The sequence below is a fragment of the Pseudophryne corroboree genome, chromosome 8 (assembly GCF_028390025.1).
Source record: "Pseudophryne corroboree isolate aPseCor3 chromosome 8, aPseCor3.hap2, whole genome shotgun sequence".
Classification (NCBI taxonomy): Eukaryota; Metazoa; Chordata; class Amphibia; order Anura; family Myobatrachidae; genus Pseudophryne; species Pseudophryne corroboree.
In genome coordinates this window covers 389,327,577-389,347,152 of record NC_086451.1, presented here as the reverse complement: position 1 = coordinate 389,347,152, position 19,576 = coordinate 389,327,577, and the positions used below count along the sequence as shown (strand labels likewise).

At 49.3% G+C, this 19,576-nt stretch overlaps 1 protein-coding gene across 2 annotated transcripts in view; it reads left to right on the top strand.

Moving 5' to 3' along the window:
- The window catches only part of LOC134947842 (uncharacterized), a 100,418-nt gene that overhangs the window by 66,614 nt on the left and 14,228 nt on the right, over window positions 1–19,576 (top strand). For both annotated transcript variants that reach the window (XM_063935699.1, XM_063935698.1), the window contains exon 4: window positions 13,633–13,741. In XM_063935699.1, the coding sequence (XP_063791769.1) occupies window positions 13,633–13,741 (109 nt within the window). The remainder of the gene's footprint in view (window positions 1–13,632; window positions 13,742–19,576) is intronic.

Here is a 19,576-nt window from a genome sequence, read left to right as displayed (position 1 = left end):
ATCGACTCCCAGCAGCAACAACAACAGCGCCAGCAGCAGTAGGCGTTACACGCAAGGATGCATCGGAGGAATCCCAGGCAGGAGAGGACTCGTCAGAATTGCCAGTGACATGGCCTGCAGGACTATTGGCATTCCTGGGGAAGGAGGAAATTGACACTGAGGGAGTTGGTGGGGTGGTTTGCGTGAGCTTGGTTACAAGAGGAAGGGATTTACTGGTCAGTGGACTGCTTCCGCTGTCGCCCAAAGTTTTTGAACTTGTCACTGACTTATGATGAATGTGCTGCAGGTGATGTATAAGGGAGGATGTTCCGAGGTGGTTAACGTCCTTACCCCTACTTATTACAGCTTGACAAAGGCAACACACGGCTTGACAAATGTTGTCCGCATTTCTGTTGAAATACTTCCACACCGAAGAGCTGATTTTTTTTGGTATTTTCACCAGGCATGTCAATGGCCATATTCCTCCGACGGACAACAGGTGTCTCCCCTGGTGCCTGACTTAAACAAACCACCTCACCATCAGAATCCTCCTTGTCAATTTCCTCCCCAGCGCCAGCAACACCCATATCCTCCTCATCCTGGTGTACTTCAACACTGACATCTTCAATCTGACTATCAGGAACTGGACTGCGGGTGCTCCTTCCAGCACTTGCAGGGGGCATGCAAATGGTGGAAGGCGCATGCTCTTCACGTCCAGTGTTGGGAAGGTCAGGCATCGCAACCGACACAATTGGACTCTCCTTGTGGATTTGTGATTTCGAAGAACGCACAGTTCTTTGCTGTGCTTTTGCCAGCTTAAGTCTTTTCATTTTTCTAGCGAGAGGCTGAGTGCTTCCATCCTCATGTGAAGCTGAACCACTAGCCATGAACATAGGCCAGGGCCTCAGCCGTTCCTTGCCACTCCGTGTGGTAAATGGCATATTGGCAAGTTTACGCTTCTCCTCCGACGATTTTATTTTAGATTTTTGAGTCCTTTTTTTACTGATATTTTGTGTTTTGGATTTTACATGCTCTGTACTATGACATTGGGCATCGGCCTTGGCAGACGACGTTGATGGAATTTCATTGTCTCGGCCATGACTAGTGGCAGCAGCTTCAGCACGAGGTGGAAGTGGATCTTGATCTTTCCCTATTTTTGGAACCTCAACATTTTTGTTCTCCATATTTTAATAGGCACAACTAAAAGGCACCTCAGGTAAACAATGGAGATGGATGGATACTAGTATACTTATGGATGACGAGTGACTGACGACACAGAGGTAGCTACAGCCGTGGACTACCGTACTGCGTCTGCTTGTATAGAGATGATAATGATATAAAAAATATATATATATATCACTACTGCAGGTATATATAATATAATGACGGACCTGCTGGACACTGTCAGCAGACTCCTAAACTACTAGTATGAAGAAGATAGAAAAAAAAAAACCCACCACAGGTAGGTATACAATTATGGACGAGCACTGACGACACAGAGGTAGCTACAGCCGTGGACTACCGTACTGCGTCTGCTAGTATAGAGATGATAATGATATAAAAAATATATATATATCACTACTGCAGGTATATATATAATATAATGACGGACCTGCTGGACACTGTCAGCAGACTCCTAAACTACTAGTATGAAGAAGATAGAAAAAAAAAAACCCACCACAGGTAGGTATACAATTATGGACGAGCACTGACGACACAGAGGTAGCCACAGCCGTGGACTACCGTACTGCGTCTGCTAATATAGAGATGATAAAGATGATAGAGATGAACAAAAAAAATATAACACTACTGCAGGTAAATATTTATATAATATAATGAATGACGGACCTGCTGGACACTGTCAGCAGAATGCGTTTATAGAATAAAAAAAAAAAACACCACAGGAGTGTTTAACTTTTTCAGGCAGACAATATACTGGTGGTCACTGGTCAGTCACACTGGCAGCAAAAGTGTGCACTGTACTCCTGCTATAACTGCACCCCAGTCTCCCCCACAATTCAGCTGTGTGAGCAGTGAGCACTCAGCACAGTCAGATATACATAGATATATCTTGCAGCACACTGAGGCTGAGCACAGATATGGTATGGAGCGTTTTTTTCAGGCAGAGAACGGATTAAAAAAACCTAGCAAAACTCTGCACTGACTGTACTCCTCCTAACAGTTCTCCTCAATCCTCCCCACAATAAGCTAAGCAGCAATCAGATCAACTAACTACTAACAGTAACTATAAACGGAGAGGACGCCAGCCACGTCCTCTCCCTATCAATCTCAATGCACGTGTGAAAATGGCGGCGACGCGCGGCTCCTTATATAGAATCCGAGTCTCGCGATAGAATACGAGCCTCGCGAGAATCCGACAGCGGGATGATGACGTTCGGGCGCGCTCGGGTTAGCCGAGCAAGGCGGGAAGATCCGAGTCTGCCTCGGACCCGTGTAAAAAGGCCGAAGTTCGGGGGGGTTCGGATTCCGAGGAACCGAACCCGCTAATCTCTAGTACACAGATGGTGTTTTGGTTAATTAAACCTTCACCCTGAAAAGTTAATCTTCAATGTTTCTCATTATTTGCACTGTCATGTTGTTCGCTCGTTCTTTTTCATCGCATCGCAGCGATTTTCCGCAAACTGCGCATGCGCAATGTTCGCACTGCGACTGCGCCAAGTAAATTTGCTAAGAAGTTTGGTATTTTACTCACGGCATTACGAGGTTTTTTCTTCGTTCTGGTGATCGTTGTGTGATTGACAGGAAGTGGGTGTTTCTGGGCGGAAACTGGCCGTTTTATGGGAGTGTGTGAAAAAACGCTGCCGTTTCTGGGAAAAACGCGGGAGTGGCTGGAGAAACGGGGGAGTGTCTGGGCAAACGCAGGGTGTGTTTGTGACGTCAAACCAGGAACAAAACTGACTGAACTGATCGCAGTGTAGGAGTAAGTGTCGAGCTACTCAGAAACTGCTTAGAAATTTCTATTCGCAATTTTGAGAATCTTTCGTTCGCAATTTTGCTAAGCAAAGATTCACTCCCAGTAGGCGGCGGCTTAGCGTGTGCAATGCTGCTAAAAGCAGCTTGCGAGCGAACAACTCGGAATGAGGGCCATAATACTATATATAAGTGTCTGGTGTATAGCACATCACTGTTCAACAGAACTTAAAGTTATATTTACTAATGTATCACATGAGAAATTCAAATTAATTGTTAAAAACAAACAAAGTGAAAGAATCAGAGAACAGATCCGGTTCGAGAACATAGACGTAATCAGCAGACTCCAACTTCTCCCCAAAGAAGCCACTCAAGCCAGATACAGTATATGTAAAAACTCCCCCCGATACACTGTAGCACAACTGCGCAATAATACAGTAATTTCAGACAAAACTTTGGAGGTTTCTAGAAACCAGTAGGGGGAATGGGCAAGGTAACAGAGGAGAAAAGGAATCATGAGGCAGGATCCCCGTATTTTGGCCTAAAATTGCTGGGATTTGAATCCTGAGATTTGAGTTTCCAATCCCGAGATTTCAGGATTAGTCAGGGCATGCGCATTTTTCATGCCTGGCATCACTGAGCACCTGCAGCAGACGGCTCAAATGTTGCCAGGCTCCCCCTGCCCCTGGATGTGCGCAGCATGATGTGATGTCAAAGGTCACACTGCGCAGCCCAGCGCCAACTGCTCTATCCGCACACGCAGCCCTATGCCAGCTGTGCTGCCCGCCCCACAAGAGAGAAGGGTAAATCACCGTGGGCAATGCTGAGCTGGGTGGGGGGAGCATGAAATAATATATTTCTCTAACGTCCTAGAGGATGCTGGGGACTCCGTTAGGACCATGGGGAATAGACGGGCTACGCAGGAGATAGGGCACTTTAAGAAAGCTTTGGATTCTGGGTGTGCACTGGCTCCTTCCTCTATGTCCCTCCTCCAGACCTCAGTTTTACACTGTGCCCAGAGGATGAAGGGCGCACTGCAAGGAGCTCTCTTGAGTTCTTTGCTACAGAAAGCATTTTTGTTTGGATTTTTACTTTTTTCACAGGGAGCACTGCTGGCAACAGGCTCCCTGCATCAAGGGACTGAGGAGAGAGGGGCAGACCTACTTTACTGATAGGATCTGCTTCCTCGGCTACTGGACACCATTAGCTCCAGAGGGGGTGAACACAGGTTCGTCCTGGGCGTCCACCCCCGGAGCCACGCCGCCGTTCTCCTCACAGAGCCAGAAGAACAGAAGCATGAAGACGTCTCAGGCGGCAGAAGCCTTCAGCTTCACAGAGGTAATGCACAGCACTGCAGCTGTGCGTCATTGCTCCCATACACCTCACACACTCCGGTCACTGTAAGGGTGCAGGGCGCAGGGGGGGGCGCCCTGGGCAGCAATAATAACACCTCTTAGATGGCAAATAGGTATATACATGTACAGCTGGGCACTGTACATGTATATAATTGAGCCCCCGCCATTTTACACGATTTTGAGCGGGACAGAAGCCCACCGCCGAGGGGGCGGGGCTTCTCCCTCAGCACTCATTAGCGCCATTTCTCTCTCCACAGAACGCTGAGAGGAAGCTCCCCGGACTCTCCCCTGCTTACACACGGTGAAGGGAGTTTAAAAAGAGAGGGGGGGGGCACATAATTGGCGGATAAAGTATAATACAGCGCTGCTGGGGAAAAGCATTCTGTGTTGGTCTCCAGGTTGTTGCGCTGGGGTGTGTGTTGGCATACTCTCTCTCTGTCTCTCCAAAGGGCCTTTCAGGGGATACTGTCTTCAGAAAAAGTTTCCCTGGGTGTGTGCAGTGTGTCGGTACGAGTGTGTTGACATGTTTGATGAGGAAGGCTCGCTTAATGTGGAGGGGGAGTGCTTGAATGTCAGGTCGCCGTCGGCAACGCCGACACCGGACTGGGTGGATATTCTGAATGTCTTGAATGCAAATGTAAATCTCCTGCATAAAAGATTAGACAAAGCTGAAGCTAGGGATCAGTCAGGTAGCCAGTCCATGCCTGTCCCTGTGGTGCCAGGACCTTCAGGGTCTCAAAAGCGCACCATATCCCAGGTCGCTGACACAGATACCGACACAGATACTGACTATAGTGTCGACTATGAGGATGCAAAATTACAGCCGAAGGTGGCAAAAGGTATTAGGTACATGATTATTGCCATAAAAGAGGTTTTGCATATCACGGAGGGACCCCCTGTCCCTGACACGAGGGTTCACATGTATAAAGGGAAAAAAGCCTGAGGTCACGTTTCCGTCCTCATTTGAGCTAAGCGAATTATGCGAAAAGGCTTGGGAATCTCCGGATAGGAGACTCCATGTTCCCAAAAGGATTCTCATGGCGTATCCTTTTCCACAGAAGGATCGGATATGATGGGAATCTGCGCCTAAAGTAGACAAGGCGCTGACACGCTTATCCAAGAAGGTGGCACTGCCTTCTCCGGATACTGCTTCCCTCAAGGATCCTGCTGATCGCAAGCAGGAAATTACCATGAAGCACATTTACACACATTCATGAACTATAGTTAGGCCGGCCATGGCGTCGGCCTGGGTTTGTAGTGCTGTCGTGGCATGGGCAGACTCCTTATCTACGGAGATGGACACCTTGGATAGGGATACCATTCTAATGACCATGGAGCATATCAGAGATGCTGCCTTGTATATGAGGGATGCTCAGAGAGACATTTGTTTACTAAGCTCTAGAATAAACGCTATGTCTATTTCTGCTAGGCGGCTCTTGTGGACCCGACAGTGGACGGGAGACGCCGACTCAAAGCGGCATATGGAGTCATTGCCTTACAAGGGGGAGGAGTTGTTTGGAGAAGGCCTCTCGGACCTAGTCTCTACTGCTATGGCCGGTAAATCGAATTTTTTACCTTATGTTCCCCCGCAGCATTCTAAGAAGGTACCACATTATCAAATGCAGTCCTTTCGTTCCAATAAAAACAAGAAGGTACGAGGATCGTCTTTCGTTGCCAGAGGTAAAGGCAAGGAAAAAAAAAAAGCTGCACTCAGCTAGTTCCCAGGAGCAGAAGTCCTCCCCTACTTCCGCAAAGTCCACAGCATGACGCTGGGGCTTTCCCGGGGGGCGGGGGGGGGGGGTCAGATCAAGTGGGGGCACGTCTTCGTCTTTTCAGCCAGGTCTGGGTTCAATCACAGGTGGTTCCCTGGGCAATAGAGATTGTTTCTCAGGGATACAGACTGGAATTCGAAGACATGCCCCCTCGCCGGTTTCAAATCGGCTCTGCCGGCTTCCCCGTCAGAGAGGGAGCTAGTGTTAGCAGCAATTCACAAATTGTACATTCAACAGGTGATAATCAAGGTTCCTCATCTCCAGCAAGGAGAGGGTTATTATTCATCCCGGTTTGTGGTACCGAAACCGGACGGTTCGGTCAGACCCATTCTAAATCTAAAATCCCTGAACCTGTACTTGAAGAGGTTCAAGTTCAAAATGGAATCGCTCAGAATGGTCATCGCCATCCTGGAGGGAGGGGATTGGATGGTGTCCCTGGACATAAAGGATGCGTACCTTCATGTTCCGATTTCCCCCCCTCACCAGGCGTTTCTAAGATTTGCAGTACAGGATTGTCACTACCAATTTCAGACGTTGCCGTTTGGTTTTTCCATGGCCCCGAGAATTTTCACCAAGGTATTAGCGGAAATGATGGTGCTCCTGAGCAAGCAGGGAGTCACAATTATCCCGTACTTGGACGATCTCCTTATAAAGGCGAGATCTCAGGAGAAGTTGCTGGACAGCGTGTCTCTGTCCGTGAAGACGTTGCAGATGCACGGCTGGATTCTCAATTTACCGAAATCCCAGCTAGTGCCTGCAACGCGTCTGACCTTTTTGGGCCTGATTCTAGACACAGACCAAAAAAGTGTTTTTCTTCCAGTGGAGAAGGCTCAGGAGCTCATAGCCCTGGTCAGGAACCTTTTAAAGCCAAAAAAGGTTTCGGTGCATCATTGCACAAAGGTTCTGGGGAAAATGGTGGCTTCATACGAGGCCCTCCCCTTCGGCAGGTTCCATGCGAGGACTTTCCAATGGGACCTATTGGACAAATGGGCCGGGTCCCATCTACAGATGTAGAAACAGATCACCCTGTCTCCCAGGGCCAGGGTATCTCTCCTGTGGTGGCTGCACAGTGCTCACCTCCTAAAGGGTCGCAGGTTCGGCATTCAGGACTGGATCCTGGTGACCACGGACGCGAGCCTCCGAGGTTGGGGGGCTGTCGCACTGGGAAGAAATTTCCAAGGTCTCTGGTCAAGCCTAGAGACTTGTCTCCACATCAATGTCCTGGAGTTAAGGGCCATTTACAACGCCCTACGCCAGGCGGAGGAGTGGCTTCAGAACAAACCGGTTCTGATTCAGTCGGACAATATCACGGCAGTGGCTCATGTAAACCGCCAAGGCGGCACAAGGAGCAGAGTGACCATGGCAGAGGCGACCAGGATTCTGCGCTGGGCGGAAGGCCATGTAAGCGCACTATCAGCAGTGTTTATCCCGGGGGTGGACAACTGGGAGGCGGACTTCCTCAGCAGGCACGACCTGCATCCGGGAGAGTGGGGACTTCATCAAGATCGTGGATCGGTGGGGACTGCCTCAAATAGACATGATGGCGTCCCGTCTCAACAAAAAGCTAAAGAGGTATTGCGCCAGGTCAAGAGACCCTCAGGCGGTAGCGGTAGACGCTCTGGTGACACCATGGGTGTTTAGATCGGTCTATGTGTTTCCTCCTCTGCCTCTCATACCCAAGGTGTTGAGATTAATAAGACTAAGAAGGGTAAGAACAATTCTCATTGTTCCAGATTGGCCAAGGAGGACTTGGTATCCGGATCTGCAAGAGTTGCTCACAGAAGATCCGTGGCCTCTTCCTCTAAGGCAGGACCTGCTGCAGCAGGGGCCCTGTCTGTTCCAAGACTTACCGCGGCTTCGTTTGACGGCATGGCGGTCGAACGCCGGATCCTAGCTGAAAAAAGGATTCCGGAGGAGGTCATTCCTACCCTGATCAAGGCTAGGAAGGATGTGACATCGAAACATTATCACCGTATATGGCGGAAATATGTTTCTTGGTGTGAGGCCAGAGCTGCTCCTACGGAGGAGTTCCATTTGGGCCGTCTGCTTCACTTCCTTCAAACGGGAGTGAATTTGGGCCTAAACTTAGGGTCCATAAAGGTCCAAATTTCGGCCTTATCCATTTTCTTTCAAAAAGAATTGGCTTCCCTTCCTGAAGTACAGACTTTTGTGAAGGGAGTGCTGCATATTCAGCCTCCCTTTGTACCTCCGGTGGCGCCTTGGGATCTTAACGTGATATTAAGTTTCCTTAAGTCACCTTGGTTTGAACCACTTAAAACAGTGGCGTTGAAATACCTCACTTGGAAAGTGGTCATGTTGTTGGCCTTAGCTTCTGCAAGGCGTGTTTCGGAATTAGCGGCTTTATCATATAAAAGCCCATACCTGATTTTTCACGTGGATAGGGCAGAGTTGAGGACTCGTCCTCAATTTCTGCCCAAGGTCTCATCTTTTCATATGAACCAACCTATTGTCGTGCCTGTGGCTACACGGGACTTGGAGGACTCAGAGTCCCTGGATGTGGTCAGGGCTTTGAAGATTTACGTGACCAGAACAGCTAGGATCAGGAAGACTGAAGCTCTGTTTGTTCTGTATGCGGCCAACAAGGTTGGCGCTCCTGCTTCAAAGCAGACAATTGCTCGCTGGATCTGTGACACGATTCAGCAGGCGCATTCTACGGCAGGATTGCCGTTACCTAAATCGGTTAAGGCCCATTCCACTAGGAAGGTGGGCTCTTCTTGGTCGGCTGCCCGAGGGGTCTCGGCACTACAACTGTGCCGAGCTGCTACTTGGTCGGGATCAAACACCTTTGCAAAGTTCTATAAGTTTGATACCCTGGCTGAGGAGGACCTCCTGTTTGCTCAATCGGTGCTGCAGAGTCATCCGCACTCTCCCGCCCGTTTGGGAGCTTTGGTATAATCCCCATGGTCCTTACGGAGTCCCCAGCATCCTCTAGGACGTTAGAGAAAATAGGATTTTACTTACCGGTAAATCTATTTCTCGTAGTCCGTAGAGGATGCTGGGCGCCCGTCCCAAGTGCGGACTTCTTCTGCAAGACTTCTATTTAGTTATTGCTTACATAAGGGTTATGTTATAGTTGGTCGGTCTTGAACCGAGGCTATGTTACTTGTTCATACTGTTAACTGGGTAGTTTATCACAAGTTATACGGTGTAATTGGTGTGGCTGGTATGAATCTCGCCCTTAGGTTACATAAATCCTTTCCTCGTACTGTTCATATCCTCTGGGCACAGTTTCTCTAACTGAGGTCTGGAGGAGGGACATAGAGGGAGGAGCCAGTGCACACCCAGAATCCAAAGCTTTCTTAAAGTGCCCTATCTCCTGCGGAGCCCGTCTATTCCCCATGGTCCTTATGGAGTCCCCAGCATCCTCTACGGACTACGAGAAATAGATTTACCGGTAAGTAAAATCCTATTTTTTTTCACCAACCCAATCCCAGGAATCCCAGGATTGAGTGTTTTTCAATCCCTAATCCCGGGATTGAAAAAAAAAGGCCTGGGATTGACCTCCCTAATCATGGCTGAACAGAGGCGGATCCAGAAGAAATTAACTTGGAGGGGGGGGGGGGGCAGTGGTGTTAGGGATATTTATAAGGTTAGTGCGGCATATATACGGCTCACATGCTTCCAGGAAATGGGTGTGGTCTCAGAGGATATGCCACCCCCCTTAAGCAACACCCCTGATTTTCATCACAATGGGGGGCTTGGGGTACGTATAATGAACAAGGCCAAGACCCTTACCTGCTTGCTGTGTCTCGGGTCTTGTATCCTGGTCAGTGACAGCGTCCTCTTGATGGCTGTTTTAAGTGACGGCTACCGGCTGGCTCCTCTCCGCAGTCTGTGCACAGCACCTTGGCTGAAGCACAAGTTACAAAGTCAGTCATTAAAAAAAAGCGGGAACAGTGCAGTAACAATGCGATCAGGCTATATTGGCCCAATAGCGGCTGATGCTAGAGTAATTGATAACTGGGCCACCTACACTGGAAGAGTGGGATGGAGGGACCCACCAGAACTGTTGAAATATTTGTAGCCATTTGGGATGGTGATAACAATAGGTGCGCAGCGGATGTGAAAGTGACTGTCACGCCACACAGAATGTCCCTAAGCCCAGAGTACTGGGTTTATTTGTAACAGCAGGTACACGCACTGGCGTGTTTATAATGTGTGCAGTGTGTGCGGTGCACACAGGCCCCTAAGTCAAGGGGGGCCCACACCACACCCATTTCTTGAATACTCACCCCTCTGGAGTCCAGTGCAGATGGCAGCAACGCTGTAGCAATCACCATGAAAATTGCGTGGCGGACATTTTCACAGCGCTTTGCGTATGCGTAGTAGAGAAATCGCTGGGAAAATGTCTGCCACGCCATTTTCCCAGATATCTGCACAGCCGGCAGAGAGGAGCTCGCCGGGTCGAAGGAGGCCGCACACGGGCTACTCCTCTCTTTGGGGGGTCATTCCGAGTTGATCGCATGGTAGCAGTTTTTTGCAGCCGTGCGATCAGGTAGTCGCTGCCTATGGGGTATTTTAGCTTAGCAAGTGTGCGAGCGCTTGTTCAGGGGAGCTGTACAAAAAGTTTTTGTGCAGTTACTGAGTAGCTCTGAACTTACTCAGCCACTACAATCACTTCAGTCTGTCAGGTCCCGGAATTGACGTCAGACACCCGCCCTGCAAACGCTTGGACACGCCTGCGTTTTCCACGGCACTCCCAGAAAACGGTCAGTTGCCACCCAGAAACGCCTTCTTGCTGTCAATCACCTTGCGATCGCAGCTGTGTTCGCCTTCTTCGTAATGTTCCACGCTAACCCGCCGTTTCACGTCGCCGGGCAGTGACACGCCTGAGCATTGCGGTCGCCGCACATGCGCAGTTCAGACCTGATGGCACAGCTGCGAACAACTGCAGCGTGCGATCGGGTCGGAATGACCCCCTTAAAGCATCCCTGGATAGACGGTCTGCACTCAGTTTGCAGGGGTTAAAACGGTGGTACAGTGGGGGAGCCTCTAGCATACATGGGTTGCTGTGTATTGTAGTGCACCTGAGGCATAATGCACCATTAAGCTGCATCACCCTCCAAGGCTTGATAAATCTGGGCCTTACTGTAAAGGCAGCGGGATGCTAGTGCAGCAGTGATAATATATGGAAGATTGACTGCCCTAGTGGCTGTAGCAGGGTCCGGGGAGACTACAACTCAGGGCCGGATTAAAGCTTGTGGGGGCCCCAGGACAACTAAAATGTGAGTGTGTCTTCAATAAAATTACTCCTTGCCCTGTGTTCCCCCCTGCTTCCTATTATTATTAGTACGTAAACAAATAAGCAAAACAAGTCATAAAAGTGACTTACAGTTCAAGACAATATAGGACTAGTACAGGGTATATAAACAAAGCGTGGTTAGCAGACGATTAGTTGCATACCTCCAAACTTTAATGATTTATGCGGGACAGTCCCGTTTTTTTTGGGACGGTCCCACCCGCGGGTTGCAGTGTCTTGCGGTGGGAGGGGGGGGGGCATTTGGGAGGGCTTCTGTCACTGCTGCTCTGCTTAGCAGATCAGCGGTGAATAGATGCTGTACGCATGCGCACAGCGTCTATTCACAGGTGACAGAGGGAGAGGAGGCATGCCAGCAGCTCACAGAGCGCTGGGCATGCCCCATAAGGGACGGTAAAAGGGGGCGTGACATGCAGTCGCGACTCTGCTGTGCGGCCACGCCCCTTTCACATAGCCCACGTCCCTTTTCGGGCACGCGCTTCGCGCACAGCATGGTCCCTCTTTGTGAATTGAAAAGTTGGGAGGTATGTAGTTGTAGTGTTTCTGTGATGGTGTCTGTTATTGACCCGTTATAGAACATTCTAGAGATCACACATACTGTAGGTAGATATCAGCTTTGGTATCCGGTCTCTAGGTCAACAATACTTAAGTAGACACTATCTAGGTCGACCACTATTGGTCAACAGTAAGTAGGTCGACAAGGTTTCTAGGTCGACAGGGACTCTAGGTTGACATGTTCTAGGTCGACATGACAAAAGGTCGACATGAGTTTTTCACATATGTTTTTTCATTTTTTGAACTTTTTCATACTTTGCGATCCACGTGGACTACAATTGGGAACGGTAACCTGTGCCGAGAAAACGTCACCAAAAAAAGTGCAAAAACTCATGTCGACCTTATGTCATGTCGACCTAGTACATAACGACCTAGAGTCCCTGTCGACCTAGAAACCATGTCGACCTACTTACTGTCGACCAATAGCGGTCGACCTAAGTGTGGTCGATCTTGGATACCACACGATCAGCTTTCAGGACTTGATTATTTGCCAGAAATGTCTCTAGAATATTCCAATATCACTGCAGTGCCCTCTACTGGGTCCTCCACAACTGGCAACAAGTCTTTAATAATGCATTACCATGAGCAATTATGCCTGGGATAGTGTCCGTCCCCTAGTGCCAAATGTCTCTGGGAGGCGGTGTTACTGACGGTGAGCTCCTTCATCTTGGGTAAGCAGAGCGCGCAGTGGAAGCGTGTATGTGAGCTGAGAGACTTGCAGCGCTCCTCCGCGTACCGCACCTCCGGAGCTAAGTCAGAGCCGGGCGTGCATCACTTCTCATTCCCAGCGGGTGTCAGACTGCACGGCCGTGCAGTCCTCCATCCTTACCACTGGAGCCATTCCCGTGGTCAAACTGAAGCCACATCAGGACACTGATAAGTACCGCTATAATAGCTGTGTTACCTTGTATGTTATAACAGACCTAATTACTTACAAATGCTGTATACTCAAGTCACCTGTGTGTGTATTACTAATAAACCTGCAATGCTGTTTAACTCATTAGAGTGTGGACTAACGTCACTGTGACTGCACCAAGCACCGCAATACTCTGCCAACAGTTTTGTATCTGGAACACAGCATGTTGCACTGCAAAGGGTACACATACATATATTATTTTTGCATGTGGGGTAAGTACTGGCTGCTTTTGCATGTAGTCCACAAATGTTGGGCAGCTTTATAGGCCCTACACACTGGCTGACATCACTCAAAGATATGAACGATCTTGTTCATTAATGAACGAGATACCGTTCATATCTTTGAGTGTGGAGTCACCAACGATGAACGATGCGCGGCCCCGCGCTCGTTCATCGTTGGTGCTCCGTCGGCTGTGTATGCAGGCCAATATGGATGATCTCGTCCATATTTACCTGCACTTGTATGGAGCCGGGTGATGGGGGAAGTGAAGAAATTTCACTCCTCCCGTCACTGCCCCCCCGCCCCCCTCCCCAGCCGGGTCGCCCGTCGGCCGTATCCGCCGTCGGGCAGCTCGGCGGCAGATCGGCCAATGTGTAGGGCCCTTAAGTTTTACCCTGCAATTTATATAACAGTTTGGACACACTTCTCCCAAATCTAAATCTCTCTGCACATGTTACATCTGCCCCACCTGCAGTGCAGCATGGTTTTACCAAGGTGTAAAGTCACCTGCTGTTTTTTGCTTTGCTCCCAATTCAGAATCAGCCCTGTATGTTTATACATCTAACTTGCTTCTTTGTGCTGAAAATTATGTCTTAAATGATATTAAAATAATTAATATGATTGCAGATGGGGTCTGTCCCACCACACAAGAGATCCTGATCATCTGTATAAGTTGGAAGGTTCCCATCTATGCAGCGCCTACCTCTCATCCCTCCACATTGATCCCACTGATAAGGTGAGTGTGCCATCAGACTTTGTGGGCACCATAGCAATATTTTGAAAGGGCCCTGTCCCAATACTTCTACAGAGACATCTCTCTGCAGCAGTTGTTAATTTTATGTCCCATAACATACTTCCCAACTTTTAGGTCTATACGGTCAGGATGCTCAGAAAAGGGGGCGTGGCCACATGACACTGACCCGTGGACCGGCATTTTGGGGGCGTGCCCAGCGCTCCCGAAGCAGCTGGGCAGTCCCCTGCTCACCTCCCAGCACTGAATTGATGCTATACGCATGCACACATCACACATTTGATCACTCGCTTTGCAGAGCAGAGCAGTGGGTGATCAAATCCTCCACAACTGCCCCCCCGTCCTGGCTGCAGGACACTGCTACCTGCAGGAGGGACAGTGGGACAGTTGGGAGGTATGCCCATAATAGTGCATAGTTTATTTAATGAACCATATTATGCCACATTACATATTATGCCACACTATAGCACCTCCACTTCATATTGTGTCACTTTACACTGCCCCAGTTCATATTATGTAACATTATTACGTCCTCCAGTTCATTGTATACAACATTACAACGAGCAGGTCCAGGGGTGTACCTAGATGTATTGTAGTCTCCAAGGCAAAAGTTTGTAAGGACCCCCGGGAAGCGGTTAGCATATCGGCAGTCGGGGTCCCGGCGATCACAGTAGAGACGCCGAAATCCAGACAAGCGGTGAAACGCAGATCACTGAAATACTGGCGACACAGGCTATTCTTCCTCCGTGGTTGTCCAGCGTGGCGAGTGCAGCGAACCCGCAAGGGGCTTTCTAGCACTTGCCCCGCTGCCGGCATACTGGCGGCTAGGATGCCGCTGTCGGTATACTGATGGCTGGCATCCTGGCCGCTGGTATATCATACTGATTCCAGGGCCCCTATGTACCACCCAGTGGTGAAACAATTTATATAACACATGTAACTAATGCAGGGAAGGTGGCCCCTCTTAGCTCTGGGCCCCATAACAGCTGCACTCCCAGTACCTATGGTAGCTACGCCCTTCTTTATACCCTTGACTTGTAAGCCTGTCACTATTCATTCACTGTGCAGGGGAACGATGAATAAAAGACATAAACCAGCTACATTATAGAACAATTTGCAAAGTACACAAACTATTTTCCAATAATCTATTTATCAATAATTGCATACTTAACTGTATCTGGGCGCAATATTAGAACCCCAAAATTGCATTGCAGTATGCAATTATTCCACCCCTATGTACACCCGCAGGGACAGGGGCTCTGAAAAGAAGTCCGTCCACGCAATGTGTTCGGACCTCTAGCGGGACTCCGACGCATGCACAATCTGCTGATCACCCATGGTGACCACTGGCTAGCTTCATTATTATTTTCTGCATTCTGTAATGGATACTGTACAAGATCAACATTATATAATAATAAGAATTTACTTACCGATAATTCTATTTCTCGTAGTCCGTAGTGGATGCTGGGGACTCCGTCAGGACCATGGGGAATAGCGGCTCCGCAGGAGACAGGGCACAAAAGTAAAAGCTTTAGGATCAGGTGGTGTGCACTGGCTCCTCCCCCTATGACCCTCCTCCAAGCCTCAGTTAGGATACTGTGCCCGGACGAGCGTACACAATAAGGAAGGATTTTGAATCCCGGGTAAGACTCATACCAGCCACACCAATCACACTGTACAACCTGTGATCTGAACCCAGTTAACAGCATGATAACAGCGGAGCCTCTGAAAAGATGGCTCACAACAATAATAACCCGATTTTTGTAACAATAACTATGTACAAGTATTGCAGACAATCCGCACTTGGGATGGGCGCCCAGCATCCACTACGGACTACGAGAAATAGAATTATCGGTAAGTAAATTCTTATTTTCTCTGACGTCCTAAGTGGATGCTGGGGACTCCGTCAGGACCATGGGGATTATACCAATGCTCCCAAACGGGCGGGAGAGTGCGGATGACTCTGCAGCACCGAGTGAGAGAACTCCAGGTCCTCCTCAGCCAGGGTGTGCCCCTGACCAAGTAGCAGCTCGGCAAAGTTGTAAAGCCGAGACCCCTCGGGCAGCCGCCCAAGATGAGCCCACCTTCCTTGTGGAATGGGCATTTACATATTTTGGCTGTGGCAGGCCTGCCACAGAATGTGCAAGCTGAATTGTACTACACATCCAACTAGCAATCGTCTGCTTAGAAGCAAGAGCACCCAGTTTGTTGGGTGCATACAGGATAACAGCAAGTCAGTTTTCCTGACTCCAGCCGTCCTGGAAACCTATATTTTCAGGGCCCTGACAACATCTAGCAACTTGGAGTCCTCCAAGTCCCTAGTAGCCGCAGGTACCACAATAAGCTGGTTCAGGTGAAACGCTGACACCACCTTAGGGAGAAACTGGGGACGAGTCCGCAGCTCTGCCCTGTCCGAATGGACAATCAGATATGGGCTTTTGTGAGACAAAGCCGCCAATTCTGACACTCGCCTGGCCGAGGCCAGGGCCAACATCATGGTCACTTTCCATGTGAGATATTTCAAATCCACAGATTTGAGCGGTTTAAACCAATGTGATTTGAGGAATCCCAGAACTACGTTGAGATCCCACAGTGCCACTGGAGGCACAAAAGGGGGTTGTATATGCAGTACTCCCTTGACAAACTTCTGGACTTCAGGAACTGAAGCCAATTCTTTCTGGAAGAAAATCGACAGGGCCGAAATTTGAACCTTAATGGACCCCAATTTGAGGCCCATAGACACTCCTGTTTGCAGGAAATGCAGGAATCGACCGAGTTGAAATTTCTTCGTGGGGCCTTCCTGGCCTCACACCACGCAACATATTTTCGCCACATGTGGTGATAATGTTGTGCGGTCACCTCCTTCCTGGCTTTGACCAGGGTAGGAATGACCTCTTCCGGAATGCCTTTTTCCCTTAGGATCCGGCGTTCAACCGCCATGCCGTCAAACGCAGCCGCGGTAAGTCTTGGAACAGACATGGTACTTGCTGAAGCAAGTCCCTTCTTAGCGGCAGAGGCCATGAGTCCTCTGTGAGCATCTCTTGAAGTTCCGGGTACCAAGTCCTTCTTGGCCAATCCGGAGCCACGAGTATAGTTCTTACTCCTCTACGTCTTATAATTCTCAGTACCTTAGGTATGAGAAGCAGAGGAGGGAACACATACACCGACTGGTACACCCACGGTGTTACCAGAACGTCCACAGCTATTGCCTGAGGGTCTCTTGACCTGGCGCAATACCTGTCCAGTTTTTTGTTCAGGCGGGACGCCATCATGTCCACCTTTGGTCTTTCCCAACGGTTCACAATCATGTGGAAGACTTCCCGATGAAGTCCCCACTCTCCCGGGTGGAGGTCGTGCTGAGGAAGTCTGCTTCCCAGTTGTCCACTCCCGGAATGAACACTGCTGACAGTGCTATCACATGATTTTCCGCCCAGCGAAGAATCCTTGCAGTTTCTGCCATTGCCCTCCTGCTTCTTGTGCCGCCCTGTCTGTTTACGTGGGCGACTGCCGTGATGTTGTCCCACTGGATCAATACCGGCTGACCTTGAAGCAGAGGTCTTGCTAAGCTTAGAGCATTGTAAATTGCTCTTAGCTCCAGTATATTTATGTGGAGAGAAGTCTCCAGACTTGATCACACTCCCTGGAAATTTTTTCCTTGTGTGACTGCTCCCCAGCCTTTCAGGCTGGCATCCGTGGTCACCAGGACCCAGTCCTGAATGCCGAATCTGTGGCCCTTTAGTAGATGGGCACTCTGCAGCCACCACAGAAGAGACACCCTTGTCCTTGGAGACAGGGTTATCCGCTGATGCATCTGAAGATGCGATCCGGACCATTTTTCCAGCAGATCCCACTGAAAAGTTCTTGCGTGAAATCTGCCGAATGGAATCGCTTCGTAAGAAGCCACCATTTTCCCCAGGACCCTTGTGCAATGATGCACTGACACTTTTCCTGGTTTTAGGAGGTTCCTGACTAGCTCGGATAACTCCCTGGCTTTCTCCTCCGGGAGAAACACCTTTTTCTGGACTGTGTCCAGAATCATCCCTAGGAACAGCAGACGTGTCGTCGGAGACAGCTGCGATTTTGGAATATTTAGAATCCACCCGTGCTGTCGTAGAACTACTTGAGATAGTGCTACTCCGACCTCCAACTGTTCTCTGGACCTTGCCCTTATCAGGAGATCGTCCAAGTAAGGGATAATTAAGACGCCTTTTCTTTGAAGAAGAATCATCATTTCGGCCATTACCTTGGTAAAGACCCGGGGTGCCGTGGACAATCCAAACGGCGGCGTCTGAAACTGATAGTGACAGTTTTGTACCACGAACCTGAGGTACCCTTGGTGAGAAGGGCAAATTGGGACATGGAGGTAAGCATCCTTGATGTCCAGGGACACCATATAGTCCCCTTCTTCCTGGTTCGCTATCACTGCTCCGAGTGACTCCATCTTGATTTGAACCTTTGTATGTAAATGTTCAAATATTTCAGATTTAGAATAGGTCTCACCGAGCCGTCTGGCTTCAGTACCACAATATAGTGTGGAATAATACCCCTTTCCTTGTTGTAGGAGGCTTGTGAATTGTTTCCAATACTGCCTCCCTGTCGGAGGGAGACGTTGGTAAAGCAGACTTCAGGAACCTGCGAGGGGGAGACGTCTCGAATTTCCAATCTGTACCCCTGGGATACTACTTGTAGGATCCAGGGGTCCACTTGCGAGTGAGCCCACTGCGCGCTGAAACTCTTGAGACGACCCCCCACCGCACCTGAGCCCGCTTGTACGGCCCCAGCGTCATGCTGAGGACTTGGCAAAAGCGGTGGAGGGCTTCTGTTCCTGGGAATGGGCTGCCTGCTGCAGTCTTCTTCCCTTTCCTCTATCCCTGGGCAGATATGACTGGCCTTTTGCCTGCTTGCCCTTATGGGGACGAAAGGACTGAGGCTGAAAAGACGGTGTCTTTTTCTGCTGAGATGTGACTTGGGGTAAAAAAGGTGGATTTTCCAGCTGTTGCCGTGGCCACCAGGTCCGATGGACCACCGACCCCAAATAACTCCTCCCCTTTATACGGCAATACTTCCATGTGCCGTTTGGAATCTGCATCACCTGACCACTGTCGTGTCCATAAACATCTTCTGGCAGATATGGACATCGCACTTACTCTTGATGCCAGAGTGCAAATATCCCTCTGTGCATCTCGCATATATAGAAATGCATCCTTTAAATGCTCTATAGTCAATAAAATACTGTCCCTGTCAAGGGTATCAATATTTTCAGTCAGGGAATCCGACCAAGCCACCCCAGCGCTGCACATCCAGGCTGAGGCGATCGCTGGTCGCAGTATAACACCAGTATGTGTGTATATACTTTTTAGGATATTTTCCAGCCTCCTATCAGCTGGCTCCTTGAGGGCGGCCGTATCTGGAGACGGTAACGCCACTTGTTTTGATAAGCGTGTGAGCGCCTTATCTACCCTAAGGGGTGTTTCCCAACGCGCCCTAACTTCTGGCGGGAAAGGGTATAACGCCAATAATTTTCTATCGGGGGAAACCCACGCATCATCACACACTTCATTTAATTTATCTGATTCAGGAAAAACTACAGGTAGTTTTTTCACACCCCACATAATACCCTCTTTTGTGGTACTTGTAGTATCAGAAATATGTAACACCTCCTTCATTGCCCTTAACATGTAACGTGTGGCCCAAATGGAAAATACGTTTGTTTCTTCACCGTCGACACTGGAGTCAGTGTCCGTGTCTGTGTCTGTGTCGACCGACTGAGGTAAATGGGCGTTTTAAAGCCCCTGACGGTGTTTGAGACGCCTGGACAGG